This window comes from Sycon ciliatum, chromosome 6, assembly GCF_964019385.1.
Source record: "Sycon ciliatum chromosome 6, ocSycCili1.1, whole genome shotgun sequence".
Lineage (NCBI taxonomy): Eukaryota > Metazoa > Porifera > Calcarea > Leucosolenida > Sycettidae > Sycon > Sycon ciliatum.
Genome location: NC_088648.1, coordinates 1,467,913 through 1,492,599, shown reverse-complemented (window position 1 = coordinate 1,492,599; position 24,687 = coordinate 1,467,913). Strand labels below are relative to the sequence as shown.

The 24,687-nt window shown below is 50.1% G+C and overlaps 2 protein-coding genes across 2 annotated transcripts in view; one reads left to right on the top strand and one right to left on the bottom strand.

Annotated features, from left to right (window-relative positions):
• Window positions 1–2,649: 2,649 nt before the first annotated feature.
• On the bottom strand, window positions 2,650–17,282 carry LOC135819129 (uncharacterized). Its single transcript, XM_065332281.1, has 6 exons — window positions 17,043–17,282; window positions 14,679–14,800; window positions 13,130–13,256; window positions 12,666–12,803; window positions 10,963–11,043; window positions 2,650–10,202 (listed from the first exon to the last, which is right to left on the bottom strand). Exons 1-6 carry the CDS (start codon window positions 17,151–17,153, stop codon window positions 3,549–3,551), a joined length of 7,233 nt encoding a protein of 2,410 aa, XP_065188353.1. The 5' UTR covers window positions 17,154–17,282; the 3' UTR covers window positions 2,650–3,548.
• A 422-nt stretch (window positions 17,283–17,704) lies between these two features.
• Window positions 17,705–24,687, top strand: part of LOC135819127 (putative Ras-related protein Rab-33) — an 8,884-nt gene continuing 1,901 nt past the window's right edge. Inside the window, exons 1-3 of the mRNA XM_065332279.1 lie at window positions 17,705–18,229; window positions 19,677–19,795; window positions 20,000–20,192. Coding sequence (XP_065188351.1) covers window positions 17,978–18,229; window positions 19,677–19,795; window positions 20,000–20,192 — 564 coding nt within the window. The 5' untranslated portion in view covers window positions 17,705–17,977. The remainder of the gene's footprint in view (window positions 18,230–19,676; window positions 19,796–19,999; window positions 20,193–24,687) is intronic.

Here is a 24,687-nt window from a genome sequence, read left to right as displayed (position 1 = left end):
TTCAGGTTTGCCGAGCGGAAGGTTCGACGTGCTCCTCGTGTGCTCCGGATGGCAGTCGTGAGTCAGTCAAGTGTCAAGTTCGGCAAGAAGCGTGTGCTCCTCGTTGGAGCAACCAACTTCATTAAAGGGGAAGTTAAGGCAAAAATCAAAATTTCACCAGTTGTAGTCTTCGGGGTGCTGAGTCGAATGGTCTTGGTCCGAGGAAGCTGAGACGCTCCCTTCCTATTTTAATCCCAATTGAACTCGCGCACTTCCACCGAAACTGGGTGACTGCGCCCTACTAGATGGGGGTTTGTATGCAAAATGTCACTAAAAGCGCCATTTCGTTCTTATAAAAGCATGGATGACCGCGATTGGCCCATATGTTGTAGTCTTTTAGACTTTGCATGGGAGTAGATGGGGATATTTCAGTATTTTGGTTTTGGTCCGAAAAGGCTGCGATGCAGCGTTCCTCCTTTATTCCCAATCGAACATGGTTGAACAAGCGGTCACGTGCTCCTGCGTACGCCAGTCACCTGGTCACAGGTGCCTGCAGGGTACAACTTACTAGCCTGTTTGACCTTTTTTGGGTGCAGTCCTGTCACTTGAGTTGAACTCGAGTTGAACCTTGGTGTGAAAGTTGTCGCCTGCCGGCATGGCGTGGTGACCAGGTGATTTGGGCACCCAGGAGCACGTGACCGCTTGTTCAACCATGTTCGATTGGGAATAAAGGAGGAACGCTACATCGCAGCCTTTTCGGACCAAAACCAGTTGACTCAGCGTCCAAAAGACTACAACATATGGGCCAATCGCGGTCATCCGTCCTTCTATAAGAACGAAATGGCGCTTTTAGTGACATTTTGCATACAAACCCCCATCTAGTAGGGCGCAGTCACCCAGTTTCGGTGGAAGTGCGCGAGTTTGATTGGGATTCAAGTAGGAAGGGAGCGTCTCAGCTTTCTCGGACCAAGACCATTCGACTCAGCACCCCGAAGACTACAACTGGTGAAATTTTAATTTTTGCCTTAACTTCCCCTTTAAACCATTTGACACTTATCGCCAGAGGCGATGATAGCGATGCTACAGCAGAACCCATAGCAACGTGTGCTGGGAGTGCACCGTTCAACAGCTTGCAAGGCTAAAGAATTAATCGCCACTATTCAGCCTGGTCAGAAACTTGGTGTTCCGTCGGCAATGCTCCGCATCATTCAGTCACCACACAGCTATGAAGTGGCATTTTCTGGCCAGTGAAAAACCAATTTCTTTCTTGTTTCTCTGCAACAATGAATTTCATATTAGAATGTTTTTTTTCCAGTCAGGATACCGGTAGGGTGCCATATGTCCCATACCGAAGTTTGAAAAAGATCCGACTTCTTTGGGACAACGGAGAGCCAAAATACTGAAATATCCCCATCTACTCCCATACAAAGTCTATGTCTCTGACGTCATAAATCCGGCCTATTGGAGTCTGGGCAAGTTAAAAACGTCCTCATGATGTCACCAAATTTAGTGCCAACATCAAGCTGGTATACTTCCAGAACGGCTGCTCGGATCAACCCGGGACCTTCACCATTGGAATCAGTGCATTTTTCGCCACAGGCTGTAAAGTTTTCATTTTAGGGTGAACTTCCCCATTTTAGGGTGAACCTCCCCTTTACGTAGAAACAAGGAAAACAGTGGGGCACAAGTTATGCGTTAAGCTGTGTTCACAATTGGCGCGTGTGCGCGTGAAACCATGCGCTTGTGCGTATTTTTGCTGGCTTTTGGGGCGCCATGCGTACGGAAACGCGCCGAAATGGAAATTCCAACATGTTGGAATTTTCAGCGCGTACCAGCGTACACGCCAGTCACTTTGACTGGCGGGGTAAAAAATTAGTGCTCGAAGGTGTCGCACGCGCTAAATACGACTCGGATTGCTGTTTCTTGTGAAAGCTTGAGCGCGCGTTTGGGCACGCATGAATCGCAAGCGTACCGCGTCCACGCGCCAGTTGGGAACATAGCTTTAGAGTCCACACACTAAACCAGGTTTGGAACAGTCAGACGTGCACAAGGTAGCACCACAAGGTAGCACCACAAGGTAGCACCAGACTGACAAGGAGTACATCCTATAGATAAGTAGTCGACTGGGCAAGCAGCCCCCTCGTGAGGGAGAGAGGGAGAGAGAGAGAGAGAGAGAGAGAGAGAGAGAGAGAGAGAGAGAGACGGGAAGCATGGCCCGCAAATCAGCTAAGTAGTAGGTAACGAGCGGGTTCTGGGACAGGGGGCGCCCGGGTCCCAAAAAATGGGGTATTATTGAAAAATGGGGTACTAATAGTACCCCATTTTTGCGGTGAAAATTATTTTTGGCCCGGTTTTTTTGCGGATAAAAATATGTGCCAGGGGGTGCCCCTACCTCAAAAAAAGGGGGTACCCCATTTTTCAATAATACCCCATTTTTTGGGACCCGGGCGCCCCCTGTCCCAGAACCCGCTCGTTACCTACTACTCAGCTACGGTTGAACCCCCCACACACACACGCGCGCGTCATGCAGTGTACTGCCCCACCAACGATCCCCCCCCCCCCCCCACACACACACACACGCGCGCGTGCTCGCCATGCAGGGTACCGATCGCACACACATGAACGTATACATGCACACGCACCACGCATAACGTCTTTGACCTATTCTGATACAGGCGACAAAGATTAATCAAGCGGAACAGGGTTAAGAGGTACGCAAAGCCGAAACTGAGCCTGACAAGTGAGATGATTGTTAGCAAATAAACACAGGCAAACTAAAAAATTATGAATCCAAAACGGCTCGACTCTACATGGCGTGACCACACGCAGACGGAAAAACTGCATCTTTTGGTATTCTCAGACAGAGGGTGACATACATGTAGAAACACACAAGCAGAGAAAGAAAGAAAGAAAGAAAATAGAGAGAGAGAGAGAGAGAGAGAGAGAGAGAGAGAGAGAGAGAGAGAGAGAGAGAGAGAGAGAGAGAGAGAGAGAGAGAGAGAGAGAGAGAGAGAGAGAGAGAGAGAGAGAGAGAGAGAGAGAGAGAGAGAGAGAGAGAGAGAGAGAGAGAGAGAGAGAGAGAGAGAGAGAGAGATTGCTCTCGATAACTGACATTAGTCGGGCCGACCTGCAGCCATAAGATAAGCTACTTAAATTTCAAAAAGAACACTAAAGAAATCCATCACCCCTAACATGTGTGGAACCATCATATCCTAATATAAATAACACACAAATAAATAAGTTCAATGAATAAAAACGGATTCAGGAAGGAATTTTGGAGACCAGCTGGACTACAAACCCAAAAAAGAAAAAGAAAAAAGAACGGCCTGTGGCATACCTAAATCAGTGGATGGAGAGGAAAGGATAGATCACTTTAAAAAAATGTCAAACTGGCGTTGCTTCTGTCAGTAGACCAGTGAGCTAGTACCAGTTTTCCAGAACTTAATTTGTCGTCCAGCGACAATCTAAATGCATGGCCGTTCTTGCGACCGGCTTGGAGACAGCGTGGACACATTGCCATGTCAATTCCTAGCAGAGCTTACAAGCAAATAAGATGATGGCGTTGGAAATTAGCGGCACAGCGTACCGCGCGTGCAGAGCTCGCCTTCCTGTTGCTCTGTGCTGTCGTCGTCAATTGTGGCATCATCACAATCGGGCATGTGCTCACAATAGGGCAGGCGCTCGACAATGTGATTAAAGAAGAAATTGGTCAGTGTCGCCAGCATTTCGCTCCAGAACGCCTCGTCGAAGTAGATGCGCTCGACGTGAATGTCGCGGCGCGTGAACACGATATAGTCGCACCACTGGCGTTCGGTGACGGCCAGCTGGCCCATGATCTGGTAGTAGTACTGATGGTTGCGTTTCAAGGTCGGCACTCCGTTGACCATCTCCAGGCTCTGCAGCTTGTCGGTGCAGACGTTCTCGATGCGCTGATGCCGGTACTTGTACGGACACTTGACCTCCACCAGGCCACGGTGGCCAGCGCTCTCGTTGAAATCCGACACCAGGCCGTCAGGACTGGCACCGAGCCAGCAGAGCGCCGGGTTGATGACGAGGCCGGATGGACGCACCGTGCGCTTAAAGAGCTGCTCGTACCTGCGAATGGCCAAGTGCTCGTTGTCCTTGCCCCACTGCATGGCCCAGCCGTCGAACCGTTCCAACGGCACATTGTTCACGTTGCGTCCCAGTATGCAGGAGAGGAGCGAGGCGGGCGCGTGCGTGCTCTTGCGGCGGCACACGACTCCGAAGTTGGACGCGGTGATGCGCTCCTGGCGATAGCGCATCCACAACGGCGACAGAGACTGGCTGCGGGTGAGCTGGTCCACGATGCGGGCTTCTTGCTCGCCGATGACCACTCCACACTGCCAGAGAGACAGGACGTGATCGGTGCGCAGGCGAGACGACAGCTTGGGCGGGTTGGTGAGCAGGTCGTGTCGCAGGTCGTACAGCGCTGTCAACACAAAGTTGTCCTCGGCATCGTGCACGTCGTCACCGTCGTCAAGCTGCTGCCTGGCGTCACGCACCACACCGCCAACCGTTTCTCGCTCCACCAACGGGAGCGCCGCCGCTGTGCTACCAACAAACCCGGCGGCATGTTTCTTCTTTCTTGCTTTCTTGCCGGTTTCTGTAGCAGCAGCAGCAGCAGCAGCTGCTGCTTCTGTTGCCCGTGACAAAGCGGACGCTTGCTCAACAGCGGAATGCAGCACTGGCAGTGCATCAAGCTCTCTGACGAGCTGCTGGAAGGCGCTCGAGACAAACGTGTCGTCGCCGTCAGCAAACAGCGCAAGGACGGTCTCGTCCTCGAATGGCACAGTAAGATCATCCACGTACGGTTCCACGATGAACTCTGGCAGTGTGGGTGGCTCGGAAGAGAACAGTTCCTCGACAACACCCAGACTAGACTTGGGCTGAAGCGAAGCTTGCTGCGTGCTGGCATCTGCCACAGGACTCAACGCGGAGCTAGGTTGAAACGAAGCAGGTTGTAGGTCGGCAGTGGACGCTAGCGTGGCATCAGTGAGAACAGGGATGGACTGAACCGCAGAACGCTGGGAGTGATACGTCTCAGCCGCAAAAGCAGCAGCAGCAGCAGCATTGGTCGTGGTGGTGACTGGCACTCCGCGATCCCGACCCTTACTGGACACAGAGCGATCCCGACCCTTACTGGACACAGAGCGGTGAACATCATGACCTTGTGCTCTAAACACATCTCTAGGCCATGCCGGGAGCACGCTGGACAACTTCTGCCAAAGAAGGTAAATACCCCTCTGTGCAATGTTCCTCGGACGCTCGTATCGTGTTCTCGGTATACTAGCTGAGCCAGCAGCGGTGGTAGTGGTGGTGGTGGCGTCTGCTCCAGGCTTATCAATAACATGACTTTGCTGGCCAGCAACGCGCGATGGCTGCGGGTCAGCAGGCGTTGGCGCTAGCTTGGCTGCAGACTCTAGCAGCAGTGGCGGTGGTCGTGTTTGGCCAGTGGTGGTAGTGCGCAGTCCTCGATGTACACACTCTCCTGCATCTATGTCGTCAGCCTGCTCTAGCTCGGCCTCCGAGAGGAGAGCAGTGCACATTGACGCTACACTGGCAGGCGCGGCGCTATGACCATGTGGCACGGGGCTGGAAGCGAGTCCGGTGGCGTGGCTCAGCGACGACGCACCTTGCTTATCCTGCTGCACGCTACCGATCTGGGCGCGTTGAGATGGCTGTGTATGCTGCGGGACGACAACACTAGTAGGGGATGACACAGGCACAGGGTCTTGTTCACCTAGCACACTCTCGGCCTGTTCAACTTTCGAGGAACGCGTACGGCGGGCCTTGGAGACAGTTTTGGGCGCAGGTGCGGACAAACCCAACACCTCGCCAAGGTGAACAACATCACTCGAAACAAATGTTGTACCCTGCACACGCTTGATCTCTTCAACGCGAGCACTGTCAGCCTGGGCGGTTCCAACAGCACCTGCAGAATCGGCACTGGGATGGATCTGCTTCCTACCGTCCAAACCTTGCCGCTTTGATATCGCAATCCCTGCTGTTTCTGCTGCTACTGCTGCTGCTGTGGTGGTGTTGCCCATCCCAAGACCAAGTGACTGTGTCTTGATGGATTTCAGCAATTGTGGATGTGCAGCAACTTCGGACAACGCGGTTGACACAAAGTTATCAATGTCTTGATCTATAGAGCCCACGTGGACGGACTTGGCCCAAGCCTGAGATGTCGATGGCTTCATTTGGGATGTCTTCGGCAAACGAGAAGCAGAAACAGTGCTCTCTTGATTGCTACGACTGGACTCCACATCGACTGATTTCAGTAGGCGAGGACTTGCAGCAGCTTGGGACAAGGCAGTAGACACAAAGTTATCAACATCTTGGTCAATAGTGCCCACATGGACAGATTTGGACCACGTCTGAAGTGCAGATGACTCCGTTGGCAATTTAGAATCAGACACAACTCTCTCCTGAATGCTATAAGAATCACGGAAGGACTTCATATCAATGGATTTCAGCAATTGTGGATGTGCGGCAACTTCGGACAACGCAGTTGACACAAAGTTATCAATGTCTTGATCGATAGAGCCCACGTGGACGGACTTGGCCCAAGCCTGAGATGTCGATGGCTTCATTTGGGATGTCTTCGGCAAACGAGAAGCAGAAACAGTGCTCTCTTGATTGCTATGACTGGACTCCACATCAACTGATTTCAGTAGGCGAGGACTTGCAGCAGCTTGGGACAAGGCAGTAGACACAAAGTTATCAACATCTTTGTCAATAGTGCCCACATGGACAGATTTGGACCACGTCTGAAGTGCAGATGACTCCGTTGGCAATTTAGAATCAGACAAAAATCTCTCCTGAATGCTATAAGCATCACGGAAGGACTTCATATCAATGGATTTCAGCAATTGTGGATGTACGGCAACTTCGGACAACGCAGTTGACACAAAGTTATCAATGTCTTGATCGATAGAGCCCACGTGGACGGACTTGGCCCATGCCTGAGATGTTGATGGCTTCATTTGGGGTGTGTTCGGCAAACGAGAAGCAGAAACAGTGCTCTCTTGATTGCTACGAATGGACTCCACAGCGACTGATTTCAGTAGGCGAGGACTTGCAGCAGCTTGGGACAAGGCAGTAGACACAAAGTTATCAACATCTTGGTCAATAGTGCCCACATGGACAGATTTGGACCACGTCTGAAGTGCAGATGACTCCGTTGGCAATTTGGAATCAGACACAACTCTCTCCTGAATGCTATAAGAATCACGGAAGGACTTCATATCAATGGATTTCAGCAATTGTGGATGTGCGGCAACTTCGGACAACGCAGTTGACACAAAGTTATCAATGTCTTGATCGATAGAGCCCACGTGGACGGACTTGGCCCAAGCCTGAGATGTCGATGGCTTCATTTGGGATGTCTTCGGCAAAAGGGAAACAGAAACAGTGCTCTCTTGATTGTTACGAATGGACTCCACAGCGACTGATTTCAGTAGGCGAGGACTTGCAGCAGCTTGGGACAAAGCAGTGGAGACAAAGTTATCAACACCTTGGTCAATAGTGCCCACATGGACGGATTTGGCCCAGGCGCTCCATGTTGGTGACTTTGATTCGCAATTCTTCAGCAGATTAGTGCTTGGAGCACACTCGAACACAGTTGTTGCATTAGTTGTTCTAGCAGTTGATGTGTTGGTGGCTTGCACATTGCTAGAAGCAGGTGGGATGCTGATCTTAGCCTTTGCCGCCACATATGGACGGCTAACTGGCGGCTGACTAATAGGATAAGGTGTGCCAGGTGCACCACCATATGGACTAGCAGGTGCGCTATATCCGCTAGCAGGTGCAATATGTCGAGAAACAGGTGCACTATATGCGCTAGCAGGTGCAACATGTCGACTAGCAGGTGCAGCATGTCGAGTACCAGGTGCACTATATCCGCTAGCAGGTGCAGCATGTCGAGTAGCAGATGCACTATATCCGCTAGCAGGTGCAGCATGTCGAGTAGCAGGTGAAGTATATCCGCCAGCAGGTGCAGCATGTCGAGTAGCAGATGCACTATATCCGCTAGCAGGTGCAGGATGTCGACTAGCAGGTGCACTATATCCGCCAGCAGGTGCAGAATGTCGACTAGCAGATGCACTATATCCGCCAGCAGGTGCAGAATGTCGAGTAGCAGGTGCACTATATGGACTAGCAGGTGCAGCATATCGACTATCAGTAACCGCAGGCCAATTAGTCACGGCACCTGTAAGAGGCACCGCGGCTAGCTGACGATGCACGAGGTCTGTAGCTTGGGCAGCTAATGCAACGGCATGGTCAGGTTTGTGACCAACAGCACTCATGTTATCGGGAACAGCTGGCGGCAGAGCACAAGGGTGAATGTTCCCCCAGCCTCTCTGATCTGCTGCTTTAGCAGCCCGGTGCAGCCTCCATTGAAACAGCTTGCGATGAAGACGTTTGAGTAGATGAGGGTGAGCTGCACACTCCGGCAAGGCAGCAGACACAAAGTTATCCACGTAGCACTCATTCAAGGCAGCTGGCGTGTCCTGTCTAGCCGATACTCGTACACCAGTCCCAATATCGTACTTCGGCATAATGCCAGACAATCTCCTTGGCGGTGGTGGTGTCCATGCTGGAGCAGAGGTCAACTCGAGCAGAGCACTGCCATTGCCCTCATCAGTGCGTCGCGTTGCCACAGGGCGGCGTGCTCCCACCACGGTCAAAGAGGGCGACATGGCTGCTGCTGTCCAGGTCACGCAGGACTTATCAACATGCAGACGAGCGGCACCAGCACTAGCCCTGCTAGAGGCAGGAACAGGCGTATGCACAGCACCAGCACTAGCTCTGCTAGAGACAGGAACAGGCGTGCGCATGACACCAGCATTAGCTCTGCTAGAGGCAGGAACAGGCGTGCGCACAGCACCAGCACTAGCTCTGCTAGAGGCAGGAACAGGCGTGCGCACAGCACCAGCGCTAGCTCTGCTAGAGGCAGGAACAGGCGTGCGCACAGCACCAGCACTAGCTCTGCTAGAGACAGGAACAGGCGTGTGCACAGCACCAGCGCTAGCTCTGCTAGAGACAGGAACAGGCGTGTGCACAGCACCAGCGCTAGCTCTGCTAGAGACAGGAACAGGCGTACGCACAACACCAGCACTTGACGCTGTCATGCCAGAGCTGCTGGCCGACGGAGGCAGATGCACAGATGCACGACCGTGCACAGATCGCGCGGCCAAGGGAAGCGCAAACACTTTGTAATCAGCTGCATTCGTAGGCACATCAACCGTTGCTGACGGTGTGCTGGTGCTTGCGCGCTTCATACGGTCATAAAACCGTTGCTTCCACTTCAAGCGAAGAAGTTCCATTTTCATTTCATTCAGCACATCGGAGTGACCAGCCAGTACAGGCAAGACCGCTGACACAAAATTATCAAAAATAGCAAGGGAAGAAGACGTTTCTCCCGGCACGTCTTTCGTCAGCTTCATGAGATCCTGCTTAGCCATACCTTGCATCCAACGACGCATCTTACGCCGGAGAGAGAGTGTCATGTTGCCTTGGACCTCCAATGAAAGCAGGGCGGAAGAGACAAAATTATCAACGTCATTACCTCCAGAATCTGTGTCTTCAATGACCGGTAACTGAGTTCTGCTTGTAGCAAACGGTGCCGCTAACAACGAACTGGGCACGGCCTTTCCAACAACATACGAGAAGGAATCCATCTTGTCACTGAGAATTGCTGACGGCGTGTGTGCAGTGGGTGTCGGCATAGCGGTAACAGCAGTTGCACTGCATTTCCTGTCTCTTGCACGGTGCTTGGCAAAACCCCGATGTCCATGTCCCGGCAGCAATGTATCCAGTGGTGGTCGTGGTGTTGGTGTACTGCGAGAACGATGTGCTGCGGACGGTTCCAATGGTGGGGCTACCGCTTCTGTTGCTGTGACTGCTGCTGGATGCTTGCACGCTGTAGTGGAGAAGCGCCGGCTCATCTGATGATGTAATGATGACGTCATAGGCTTCAGACCGTGCAGGTTGGGTGTTGTCACACGGTAATGAGACAGTCCAGTAGTGGTTTGAGTTGAGAAGCGGGTTGCGCGCGGTTTCACTGACACTCCCCGGGCTGGAGGTGGCGTGTCTTGAGGCTCCACTGATGGGTGGAACGGGCGCAATCTGGGTGCTTGGTCCCGGGTCGAGGGTGCCTGGGTCCCGGGGCAAGGTGCCAGCCACGACCGCCTGCCACTCTGCACAACAACGACAGGGAATCAGACGCGTTGCAGTCACCACACCACCCACGAACACACACATACACACACGCACACACACGCACACACACGTGCACAGACGTACAAAGCAAATGAGTCAACACACGCACACTCTCCCCGCTGTCAGAGTGGCAAGCGGTCAAGTAACTGGCACCATCGATAGCTAGGGGACCCGCTCTGGCTAAGGGCAGGGAGCTGGACGTACATGTAGATGTAGACATGTTTTGTGTTGTGTCCACATTCAAGCACCAGGTTCCAACAACACCCAGCCTCGACAAGAATATGATCCAAGGCTGGCAGTACATGGTGCAAATGCTCAAATACCAACACAGACTGGCAGTGGCAGGACTTAGCAAGCTTGAGGGTTAGCCCAGGATTGGCCCCGGCTACCCTAGGTCCAGTGTACTCCATTGGATCAGCAAGGTGGTTTCTACTGCTGTCCTTGCTACACATGACCCCCCCCCCCCCCCCCCCCACACACACACATACAGACCGTCACCAATGCTAAATTCACACAGAGATAGTTGATGAAAGATGGGCACTTCATGTAGGGATACTCCACACCATAACACGATCTGCCTGCACCCACACGCAATATGTGTCTGGGAACAGGGACAGGGGGAGAGAAAGAAGAGAAAGAAAGAGAGAGAGAGAGAGAGAGAGAGAGAGAGAGAGAGAGAGAGAGAGAGAGAGAGAGAAAGAGAGCGAGCGAGAGAGAGAGAGGCAGTGCATTACCCACCTCTACTTGGAAGACTTGACCACCGCCTTCACAGTCATTGGGAGTCAGGGTCGGTGTGTCAATGTAGATAAAATTACGATCCTATCGGGAGCATAGACAGGGATAAACCAATCAGAGATATTGATTACAACACTATGCAACACGACATGCACACAGAGATGGAGAGATGGAGAGAGAAAGAGAGACAGAGCTAGTTGGAAGCAGGAAGCATAGAAGTACCAAACTTAACCAGTTACAGCTGAGCCCTTCTTTGAAGTTAGTTTTAACTTTCCCGGCTTGTACTGCATTAGTGGTAGCCTTTCAATCACCCATTGGTATCGGAGACACACTCGTGCCTAGATGCTTGGCTGTTGTACAAAATATAATAGCGCAACCGCTGTCAGTTTGCATTCCACCAATACTCTACCAGAATGGTGCACAGTGCGCATGTAGAATCAAGGTTGCTGCAGCACAGATACGCTTTACTTTTCTCTTCTTCTTTTTATAGATTTTTCATGCAATATCCCAGATGTAAGTCGAATTAACCTTCCAGCCCCCCCCCCCCCCCCACACACACACACGCACTTTTGGTTCGATTTAGGATGCATGCCAGGTTGATCATCATTTAACCCTTTGAGGGTCCATCGTTCGGGTGAAAATATGCAATTGTAGTTCACTCCACCATAACTTGCGTTCTGTTTGCTTGATTTTGACAATCTAGGGCTCTTTGAAATGCTCGTTCCGCTGCCAAGAGAATGAGGCCACGCTCAACTCCATGGTTGCCACAAAGCCCGCTCCAGAGCGCAGTAAATCTCCAAAGGTCGGGCCTCGTGGTGAAAGAAATACTTCTAAATTTCGTCCCAAGGCCATTTCGCAGGCGTTTCTCGCACAGCTCTGGATTTTTTGAATCTCAATAAGTAGATTCTACGTCATTAGGGCCACACGCCATGAGCTGGCTGCACACCACGCCATCCACGGGAAATCCCCGAAGCACGCGGTAAAACAATTGATTTTGAGCAGTTTGAACAAATTAGTGCCGCGATCCAACTTTCGAGCGCCATATCGTTATCATCGTTTCTCCTATCGCAAAAGCGATTACACCATTGGAAAGCTTGGAGCTTTCTCTTCGATCTACATATTTCGATATTTGCAACAGGACTAAAAACAATGGAGTTACGGCAGTTTTGCGGTACGCACTACACATCGTTCGAATTCGAACGATGGACCCTCAAAGGGTTAACCACACTACCACCACCAACGCTACTGCAAAACTACCCGTCCAGCCTCAGCGGCTGCAATTCCAAAATTATCTCCAACATTTCCCCTTGGGACGGCATCAGGGAGGGATAGTGGCTGCAGGAGCGCCTCCAAAAAATGAAGAAAATGACACGGTGGTTACTCTGGTGAGATACAGTAATCCAGTCATTGACATACTTATCGCCATGGGAACAAATGCAACCCACCACCGCGCACCCGACGCTGAACAAGTGCACAACACTACAGGCAGTGAACAGGACTTTTAAATATACAGTACTGTCGGGTAGCGCCGAAGAGCGACCAGGATAGGATTTCACCAAGCACAGCATACCAACGTATACACAGTGACTCAACTGTGCACAGGCTGTAACACGTGAAAATAAGAACGGTCTAGGCTAGGAGGCTGACCCCCCCCCAGTTCTTCGGCGACCAACAGTAGTGTAGTCCTGACAAACTAGTGGACTTACATCAAAGAACTTCTGTGCAGATCGGCGGGCGTGGTGTCGCATGCGCAAGACTGCCTGAAAGCGAAAGTCCTTGGCTCGCAGGTGAGAAGGGAGCTGGTGCAACGGTTGATTGCGGGTCATGATACTTACCGGCATGTCCTGAATTGATTGCATCAACACAATCAAACCCAGAAGCATGCATGCACATGCATGCACAGACACACACACACACACACACACACACACACACACACACACACACACACACACACACAACACACACACAAACACACACACACACACACAAAGAGTGCACATCGAAAGAGAAAATCAACATGATTTTCAAGTAAAACCGACCACCACACTACAGAAACACCATCTTGTTTGTCAAAGAAAAGCCAAGCACAGCACAGCACAGCACCCAAGTTCACACAGAGAAAGCACTGGCCTGTTCATTGCACTGGGTCCCGCACAGGTTGACTTACATCCAACTTGCAGAAACCATGCGCTTTGAATGAACTCGCACTCATCTCCTTGTCCTGGTCAGGCCCTATGCTATCCACAATCTTGCCGCCAACTTCAAAGCTTATATGCGTGTTTAGCTTTGACCACCTAGTAACCACAAGCATGCACACACACACACACACGTGCACACACACACATGCGTGCACACACACACACACATGCGTGCACACACACACACACACACACACACACACACACACACACACACACACACACATGTGCACACACACACACATATGTGCACACACACACACACACACGCACAAACACACACACACACACACAAACACACACACACACACACACACACACACACACACACACACACAACACAAAACAGCATGGCTTAGCAAGTCGAACTCAGAGCTCAGGAAGCTGGACAGCTGGGAGGTCTGGTAAAGCACGCGGAACACACATCAACTTGGCATTCTTCACATCAGTATCGTAAGTCAACAAAATTTCAGATTCGGCGCATATTTATTTTCGGCCTGGGAATTTTGGCCGAATTTGTTTTTTTGCAAGGTTTAGTGTGATCGTGTATACAGGCAGCAGCAGTACAGGCCAAAACAATGCGGCCGAAATGGTTTTTGGCCCTGGGAGGCCATTTAAAGGCGCTGGAAATTTGTAGACATACAGTAGGCACACCATGTGCATGATAAATACAGTAAAACCTGTCAAGGTGACCACTCGGATAAGGCAACCACCTGTCCTAGAAGACCGCTGAAACCAGGACCATGGAATGCTATTTCCAGTCAAATGACCCTGGATAAGGAGACCACCTGGTTTATACAGAGACCAGGTTTGGAAGGTGCCTGGAGCGGCGGTCGTCTTAGACAGCTGTTTCACTGTACAGGATAGCATGCAACTGTGCTTCGGGCTCCACTCTCTGCTGCTCAGTGGGCACTTGCACTATTTGCCAGTGTGGCCTATTCAACCATCGCGCGTGAAATTGAAACTCTGCCATCACGGCAGCACTGGATAGAGGTTGTACGGGAAGCCGACCACTCCTGCGGGCTACGTACTCGTGCAGTTGTTAGTCCCGAAAGCAAGAGTAAATAAGCTCCCAAGAGTGAGTAACTCTGCATAATTATGGGGTCTCTGACGGCAAAAGCTCACATCACAAGTCTCAGTTACGTTTCTTACAGCGTACGACGAAGGATAGCGTGCGCGCAATTCGAATATCTGTCATGATCATGCTGGCGAGTTGCATACGCGCGGTGAGTTTCTGTCAGGGAGTGCTTTGTTATTACTTCGCTGCTCTCTAACACTGGCTAGAACAGTTTCTGTCAGGGAGTGCTTTGTTATTACTCCGCTGCTCTCTAACCCGGGCTGGAACCGCACAATAGGAACACTACGCCACGTGATGTAAAATTTCAAGTTTTCGCCGCAAGCGAACCCCACAGAAAGGGCATCAGAAGTTGCATATTCTTGGGAGATTAATATAATATATACTCTTGATGATAGGCATGCCGTTAGCACTCCGCTTCGCATGCAGTCGCGCCGACTTACACGTCGCCGGTTTTGGGAAGCAGTTTCTTGTGCATGACGACCTGCATGGGCTCCGGTGACAGTCCGTCTGAGATGTGTGCAAACACCAGCTTGCCGTGGAGACGTACACTCTTTGCCCAGCCCTGCAGCAAACACGTACACGCATGGGCAATGCAAACAATCCAGCATAGAAGAAGGTCAGCGTTATGGCATCCTTACTAGTGTAGTATGTTGCAAAAGAATGATCCACGAGCGGGATTCACACCCAGCACCCCTGTCTTTCCGGGACAGTGCCCTACCGATTAGGCTTCCGGGTAACACACGCACACACGCGCGCGCGCACACACACACACACACGCACACACGCACACACACACACACACACACACACACGCGTGGGTCCTGGTATGATGTGTGCGTGACTACACGACCCTGTTTCTGCATGTGATTCGCACAGCCTCATCTACCTGTACTTACCATACTAAGTACTATAATCAGTTGTGCCTACCCATAAACCTATGAACTCTCACGCTATGTATGCAAACAAGAGTATATAACCCCCAAGAGTGTGCAACTCCTGATACCCTTTCTATGGGGTACGCCGACGGCGAAAACTCACATCATGTGGTGCAGTGTCGCAGTTGTACGTTTCCAGCCCGTTTTTAGCGAGCAGCGGAGTAATAAAAAAAAACACTCTCTGACAGAAACTCACTGCGGGTATGCAAATCCCCAGCATGATTATGGCAGATATTCGGATTGCGCGCACGCTATCCTTCGTTTGTACATAGTACCTAGAGTACATTCTGCGTACTACACCCTTGCTGTGTTCGACTGGGCCAGCGTTGCTCGGACCACACCGCCTGCTCGCACTCAAACCAGATTCGCCAATCAATGCCACCCGAACAGGCCATTCACACGACGGGAAAATCCACGATTACAGGCTTGTTTCTATGGTATAATTTTTGAAATAGTCAAACGTGGTCAATCGTAGCCCAATCTTGGACGTGAACGAAGAGGCCGCCACGGGCACGTTCATCGTGGCAACTTTTCTGGCTTTTCGGAAAAAAATTGGTCTTTGTTCCTGTGACGGCACATACTTTTATAGATCACCGGTGATCGATAAATTCTACACTTTTCAAATACTTTTTTTTCAAACTATCGTAACTTGGTCAATTCTCAGTTGGTTGGAGAGAACGAAATATGTAGGAAGAAGAGAAAACTCTCTGCTGTCGTCTCGATCGATCGCCGAAGCGAACGGATGAACGGTGAGTGAGTTACAACGCACGTAACGTTCGTCAAGATCAATTGGCGCCCAGGGAAATTTTCCGGGATTCAGCGCTGGCTGACTGGAGATTTTAAATTTCCCACTCTTTTGCCAGTATCCATAGGCACCACATAGGAATTCGCCGATTGAACGAAAGTGTGCCGTGCCGTGTGAATCACCAGCCCAACGATGATCGTAAAAGTCACCGCGATTATCGTGCAAGTACTCGTCGTGTGAGTAGGCTATAAGATAACTTTTTTGGTGGCCCAGAGATAATGTATTAACGACGGAGGACCTGTACGAGGTGAATTGCGATTTCTGGACATTTCGAGTAAAATAATTTTTCGTCCGGTGTAGAGTCAAGTCAGTCGAGTTGATGAAGTTTTTTGTTGCCGTAGTTGACAGCTGGGCTGTTGTAGTTTCTCCTCGTGTTGGTGCCTTGTTGATAGCCTTTGCTTGTGCGGCACTTTGACGAGTTTTGTGGTACGATGTCACATGAGAATTGTGAATTTTGAGTAAAATAAGAAGCAATGGACGAATCGTTGGCTTTGCCATGTGCACTGCACTTCAGATGCTGTATTTATTTATTTTATTCCAAGCAATACATGGCTGGGGTAGCCAATGACCACTTTGCGTGGCGATGTATAGTCTTGGAACTGGTGGCTGGAAGTGTGAAGAGGCTAACTGCAGTCCACCAATAGAAAAATACTGGGATACTGTAGCAAAATGGTGCACTATAGGATGCCTATTGACGCTATTTTATTTTCATGTCCAGAATTCCATACACTGAAATTTAGGCCAAAAAATAGCCTGTCAGAAACGTCCTGCGATCAAGTCTCTGGGATCACAGCATGAGCAATTGTCACATATTTGGAAAGATGAAGGATCAGGCTATACAAGAAATACAAAAAGATATGAAAAATGTGAAACATACAGCCAGTGGGGCTCTATTTTATTTTTTATGTCCAGAAATTGCTATTCACCTTGTACAACTAAAATTCGGTACGACTCGCGACTGTACACGAGATTCTGTCATGTACTGTATGGAGGAATATTCTTTTGTCCTAGCCGCCAAGAAGACACACAGATGCACCATGGAACACACCGTTCTTCGTGCTCACCTTGAGAACAACTTCATCGTCAGGTGAATTGTTCGAGCATCTCCTGCAGGAACCGAGCACGCGTGGTGCGCGTCCAAACACCGTACCGCGGGACTGGAGTGAGCGGAGCATATTGGATTGTCGCCAATTCCGGGCTTGCTGCCTTCACCTACACTTCCCGGCACATGCGGCCTCACAACACCATCGTGGACTTGTGGTTCGAACAACACCTACTGAAGATCAACAAGAACAACGCTGAACGGGCTTCTCTCACTGGAAAATTGTTACTTTTCTGTAGAAGAAACAAAACCCGGATATTTTTTGAGCTAAAGCAGTTGCGTAACGCGGTGACCATGGAAACCGAGCACCACACTGCCACGTGCTCGCTCATGATGACACACAGCTAGCTAGCTAGACTGCGCGCATGCATGCATGCACTACATGCATGCATGCACTACATGCATGCATATTCACTGGAGTAAAACGCGAATGCGTGGGTTTGGAGACCATATACGGTTTAGGATGTCGATTTTGGCATAACCCGCACCGGATATCGCGCGGACATCACATTTCGCGATTTGGGTCCGTGGGCGCCGCGTGGAACGCTCGAAATCTCGCGCTTCAAAATTTCAAGCATCTCAAGTGAGGACCGATGTTCTGCACTTCGTTCAAAATATAATTTATTGCTTCGATGTGCAGCTTCACTTTACCTTCTTCCGCCTGGTATGCGACTATGGTAGAGAAACCAGGCTGGCTGGGACTGTGAGAACTGCTGCATGTTGTTCGGATCAGAAACCTGCGCCTGAGCGCGAATGGAATAAAACAGCGATTCCTTCCTGACGCTTGGGAAATGCATGTGATTCGAACCAAAAATTCATCAGTGTAGGCAGAAACTGTAGTCGGCACGGAACAAGAACTAGTTACTTGGATGGAGTGACTGCACCGATGCTCGCCAGATGTCGGCGAAGGACGGTGAAAGATCTCGCGCAGGCTCGTCCCGCAGTGTTCGAGTGGCGGCAGTTTCGTCCAGCAAGCAACACATCAAGGAGCATCGCGCCTACAAATTAATCGTCATCGGCTCGTCAGGCGTCGGCAAAACCTGCCTGTCGTGCATGTTTGCTGACGGAGCATGTCCATCAGCACCCGAAGCCACGATAGGGGTGGACTTTCGGGAGAAGAAGGTTGTCGTGGAGAGGGAGATTATAAAAGTGAGTTTTTTTGGTGTGTTTCTTTGTAGAATATTTGCGTTGATCAGTATGTGAACCCTGTGTTGTCATGAAGGTGTGTAATAGTATCAAACAGCACCTGTGCGTGACATGTGTCAGATGACAGTGCAGTGTACGTGTAAATACACACAGCACAATGAGCACAGTCATGGCGCATAGGTAGCTCATGTGTTATCTCTACTGTGACTTACAAAATTAATTACAATGACTATGGAACACGTACCATGGCAGTAGCATGAGTACAATGTACATTGCTGTAAAGTGAAACCTGTTTTTTTGAAAATGACCATTCAAGGGACAGGTAAAAGTGTGCTCACCTTGGCCGGATGGTCCTCTTTGTCCAGTTCCAGTACGTCACGTGACCACATTCTCTTGACGTACACATGATATTCTAATCCTGATTAGTGAGTACGTTCGATTTTGCGCACGAATCGATGTTGAATCCATTCATGAACCGCCCCTGGCTATTCACATCACCCGATGTGAATAAGGAAAATGGATTCCGAACCGATTCCAGGGTTAATGACATGAAATCGAACGATGAGATTCCATTCATGAATCGATTCGTGGCAGCAAGAGTAGATAAACAAGAGTGTGCAACTCCGGATCTCTCCTGCACAATCTGCAGATACCCCCGCCCGCTGCGGAATTGTTTGTTGATATCACCTTTTTTCAGAAAAACGCGCATCTTGCCGCAGAGCAGTGTGAGAGCACGTGCTGGGCACCGACCTTCTAATGTAAAGCCCGGCCAAGTGCACGAGGCAAAACTTTCCAAAAGACTCGCAGCGTGTGGGCCGTAGAAAAGATTACGTCAACAAAAAATTCCGCCGTGGGCCAACCCATCCGGGAGTTGCACACTCTTGTTTATCTTCTCTCGATGGCAGTAATCAAACGCACCCAGTGCAGTGACATACAGCGTGTTCGTCGTAGAAAAGATTACGTCAACAAAAAATTCCGCCATGGGCCAACCCATCCTGGAGTTGCACACTCTTGTTTATCTACTCTTGCTGGTACTCATGTGCGACTAATGGTGGCTGGCATTAGAGGACTTGTAACTGTGTGACTGGTATCAAATAATTTGCGACTGTATGACCGCTATTACAAGTAGTGACTGCCGTGAAAGGCATGACCGGCATCACAGTACTACGTATTATCCAATACTTCCAAACCAGTTGGGCTTGAAAGTGCTACGACACAGCCGGCACATTTTCATGATAAACGCTGACTTTGGATCCACTTGGCTGGTACAGAAAAATTCTTCAAGGGTGCGTGTGTGTGTGTGTGCGTATCTCCCTTCCTTCTCTCTCTCTCTCTCTCTCTCTCTCTCTCTCTCTCTCTCTCTCTCTCTCTCTCTCTCTCTCTCTCTTGTTTTCTCGCCCTCTCATCCTCCGTCTCCCTGCTTTCCCTGCCATTGTGTGATCGTGTGCAGCTTCAGCTGTGGGACACGGCTGGTCAAGAGCGCTTCAGGCAGTCGATGACAACACGCTACTACCGCGATGCACACGCCATGATTGTCATGTATGATATTACCAGCATGGCATCCTTTCGGTAAGATCTTTACTGTGACCAGATTTGGCAGATGTTTTGTAACATAACAAATGACGGCTACTGTTAACCATTTACCGTCCGTGCGTGTTTGAATCGACCTCTAGAGATCGATGGACTCCTCCGAGTTGACCGCGGACTCGTACTCGTTTGCGAGTTGCTAAAACTCTCTTATGTGAATCTTGGAATATTGTTGTTACTATTCAGACATTGTCAGTCCTGGCTGGACGAGGCACGGCGTCATACCGACGCCGGTGTACGTATTTGTGCGCTCGTCGGAAACAAATGCGACGAAGTCGATCGCCGCGAAGTGACCACGCGGCTTGGACAGCAGTTTGCCGAAGCCAACGACATGCTGTTCTTTGAGACGACAACACAAGGCCCCGCCGCCAAGGAAATGGTGAGTCACGATCACGGCTGTGTGTGTGTTATGATTGCGATCTAAAAGACCTTTAGCGTGCAGGCACGGTGACCAGGTGATGTGCCATGGAGTAGCAGTCACTCCGGCCGAATCTTTGCTTGAGCAGGCCAAAGCAGCCATCCACTAAACACCGCGTGTGGCCAGCCAGCATGAAGCTATACGTGATGTGGCAATGCAAGCCTACAACGCATCGCCATGCCAAATAGCCGACAATAGTCCTGTTCTTATTTTGTCCACCGCAGTTATCAGCAGTCAGCACACAGCTTTTCTCACCATAGTCGTACGTCTCAAAGTAGTGAAGCAGCGAGCCAACACTAGGCAACAGTATTGGAGCCATGGCCCTTCTTGCCATCTGCACCAATGGTGTCACATTCGTCAAGCAAATAGTTGCCTTGACGGGGGAGGGCTTCATTATTTACACCAAATATATGAGCTGTAGGCCCCTTGCACACTACGTACAAGTAAAAAGTTGCTTTTTAGCGTATGCGTCACTTTCAAGCAAGTCCCGATCAGTTCCATTGCACACTTGAAAAGACATTTTCGTTTTAATAAAATACTCATAAATTTTTTTATGGCAACTGCCGCCTCACCGGTGCTGCATGGAGATAGTGTGGGAAGTTTTAAAAATTTAAACTTTTCTCTCCGAGCTTGGTCTGCAGAAATGTTTGTCGAGTGTTGGTGAAATGCTATCACTTCGACATGGATCTGCGACTCCCCATCGAATGCCATGTCCAGGCCAACACTCCTAGCATACAGATTGAGGTCTTCAGTGATCTCTTTCTCCTTCTGTGACCTCTTCTTCATCGTTCTACTTTTCACCCGCTGGTAGTGTGCCCACAGCTCGATCAACTTCCCCTCCATCTCATCATTGAACACAACTTTCGCCATGCTGAACTTCATCTTCTCGAACTAGCTTCAACGCGACAGAAGGAAACAAACAACGTGCAACTACTCAAAACAAGGAGCAAATCGAAAGGAAAAAAGGGCTGACGACAAGAGTCAAGAAGTCTCACGGAAGGACAGGTGCAAAGCAAAGTACAGGCCAGAAATGCAAATAAAACATAAACACGCCTTTGTATACCCGTCTGGAGTTTGCTGAATACGTTTGCGCAACATTTTAGGTTTCCCGCGAAAAGCAGACCATTTGCATGGTAACTTTTACAGGAACGCAACAAAAATGGGATTTTCTATGTAGTGTGCAAGGGGCCTTACGTGGAACCTTAAAATACAGGGGACCTACTTGACGAGTATTGTGAGGGAGAGCAACACTTTGAGCAAAATCAAAAGTGTAATGAACAGAATGGAGGTCATTGCTACAAGGGAGGCATGTCGGGGAAATTGGTACAAGGCATGCATCTACCTCAGACTTTGCAGCAACTGTGGCTTCTTTGTACACATCTCGTTCCTTCTGTGCCTCACCTACATGTGACGAGAGCTGAGCGCATGCCTCTAGCTTGGCGTCTTCCCCTAGCGCATTGACCACACTCCTCCGGAACTGCTCACACCTGTCTTAGACATCTGTCCGGGGCGTCATAAACCGGATGTGCGGCATACACTGCGACCAAATCTCACGGTAGCTGGTGAGCCCGACAGGCTTCGCATGAGCCTCACCAGATGCCTGCAGGTACTCTTGGTGGGTGCTGGTGTACGACATGCGTGCTGGAAGATACACCGGCGGCCGCGCACTTCGGCCATGCAGAGGCGCAGGACGAGGGATGCCAAACTGCTCACTGAGGGATTTGTTGAGCTTACCACTCCTTCTACCTGCTCGGAGCGCAAGGCATGCACTGGCCTTCTCCCCGTGTTCCCATGTTGTCTGGGCACTGGATTGTGCTCCTTTATGTGGCCGATAAGGTTGCGGAGGCGTTTTGTTCCCACTCCGTAAATGGTACGGAACGCCTTCACACACACATGCCGTCCAAGTTAAGTGTAGCCGAACGCAACATACTTCCGCTTCTTCTGCTTGGTGGATGTGTCCTGGTTGAATTTAGATGACTCCAGGATGCCAATCAACAGCATGTCTGCATCTCCTTTTTCCATCTCTGCCATTGCCATCTGGGTTTGTTCCACTTGTCCATTCGCAAATTTCTAAAGACAATTCCCGGACCAGCCACACACATTGCCAGGATTTCCAGCAGCAGTAGCAGCCTCAACATCATCATGTGCATCAGTGCCTTCCTCATCAACAGCCTCTGTTGCGTCCTCTGCCATTGCCTCATCTGCATCGTCAACAGCCAAAGCGTTGAACTGCGCAGCAGCACAAGCTATGTCCAGTTCATCATCCAAGAAGTGATCAGGGACGCCTTCGCTCTCCTCATCATCCGAAGAAACAACATTCTCCGTGGCAGGGGCGCTGGCGTGCGCCTGGTCGCTTTCCCGTCCACAGAATTCGTCTACAGCTTCAGCGAGGACAGCGGCAAGCGCTGCATCAGTTGTAAAATAATTTGGACGGCTCATTGTTCGTCCGCAACAGGCAAACAACAAGTCGACGTCAAGAAACAGCTGACAGCGCTCGCGAACCACACTACGTCGAAAAATCAAACTTCTTCCTCAACTTCAAACAATAAGAAAACTGAGATCCCTTGACGGATTTTGCTCAAATAAACTGCTGCATGAAGCTGTCACCAAGGCGCACGCGCAACCGGTGATGTAAAACCGATGTTGCGCAACAGCTCCGCGTAGGAACACACAAATGATGACGCATTCTCAAAAAACGGGATTTTCCCCACTTCAAACTTTGTACGCGATTTTCTCCGAAGTGTCACGGAAGCCAAAGTGACCCTTTTGTCGCGAGCGGGCTCGTACAAACGAAGGATAGCATGCGCGTAATCCGAATATCTGCTATGATCATGCTGGGGATGTGCATACCCGCAGTGAGTTTCTGTCAGAGAGTGGGTTTTTTTTTGTTACTCCGCTGCTCGCTAAAAACGGGCTGGAAACGTACAACTGCGACACTGCACCACGTGATGTGAGTTTTCGCCGTCGGCATACCCCATAGAAAGGGTATCAGGAGTTGCACACTCTTGGGGGGTTATATACTCTTGCTACTATTAATAACTAGGGGTGTCACCCAGTAGTAGGGTACCCATCATCATCATCATCATCATCATCATCATCATCATCATCTGCGTTGCCGAAAAAAATAATAATAGTAAAATTTAAAAAAATAAATAAATAAACGGCATTATGCAACTGTGTAAGCAGTAGATGCACAGTGTGACTGTGGGGGTACCCATGCTACCCGTAATTCGAGCGGGTATTCGGGTAGCAGCTTGCTGCTGAGAACCCGATAGGGTAGTTGGAGTACAGTGTTTTTGCAACGGTGCATGTAAAAAAGCACGGCTTCATGCTTACTGTACACTTTCTATGTAGTGCAAGTGCACACTCACTGTACAAACTATGTCAAACAAATACCCGATAGGGCACCCGTGCTACCCGGGTAGAAATACCCGAACTCGTTAGCCGGCTAAACCCCTACCCGTTGCAGCCCTACTAACAACTGTCTGGTGCGCGCTCACACAGGCCGAGTTCGTCAAGTGCACGTACGGTAACCGCTGTGATGTAGTCTGGAGCAGCATAGGTATGGTTGATTAGTGATCGTTGGGTTGTTTTTGCTTTAAAGGGGAAGTTAAGGCAAAAATTAAAATTTCACCAGTTGTAGTCTTCGGGGTGCTGAGTCGAATGGTCGTGGTCCGAGGAAGCTGAGACGCTCCCTTCCTACTTGAATCCCAATCGAACTCGCGCACTTCCACCGAAACTGGGTGACTGCGCCCTACTAGATGGGGATTTGTATGCAAAATGTCACTAAAAGCGCCATTTCGTTCTTATAAAAGCATGGATGACCGCGATTGGCCCATATGTTGTAGTCTTTTGGACGCTGCGTCGACTGGTTTTGGTCCGAAAAGGCTGCGATGCAGCGTTCCTCCTTTATTCCCAATCGAACATGGTTGAACAAGCGGTCACGTGCTCCTGCGTACACCAGTCACCTGGTCACCGTGCCTGCAGGGTACAACTTACTAGCCTGTTTGACCTTTTTTGGGTGCAGTCCTGTCACTCGAGTTGAACCTTGGTGTGAAAGTTGTCGCCTGCTGGCGTGGTGACCAGGTGATTTGGGCACCCAGGAGCACGTGACCGCTTGTTCAAGCATGTTCGATTGGGAATAAAGGAGGAACGCTGCATCGCAGCCTTTTCGGACCAAAACCATTCGACTCAGCGTCCAAAAGACTACAACATATGGGCCAATCGCGGTCATCCGTGCTTTTATAAGAACGAAATGGCGCTTTTAGTGACATTTTGCATACAAATCCCCATCTAGTAGGGCGCAGCCACCCAGTTTCGGTGGAAGTGCGCGGGTTCGATTGGGATTCAAGTAGGAAGGGAGCGTCTCAGCTTTCTCGGACCAAGACCATTCGACTCAGCACCCCGAAGACTACAACTGGTGAAATTTTAATTTTTGCCTTAACTTCCCCTTTAA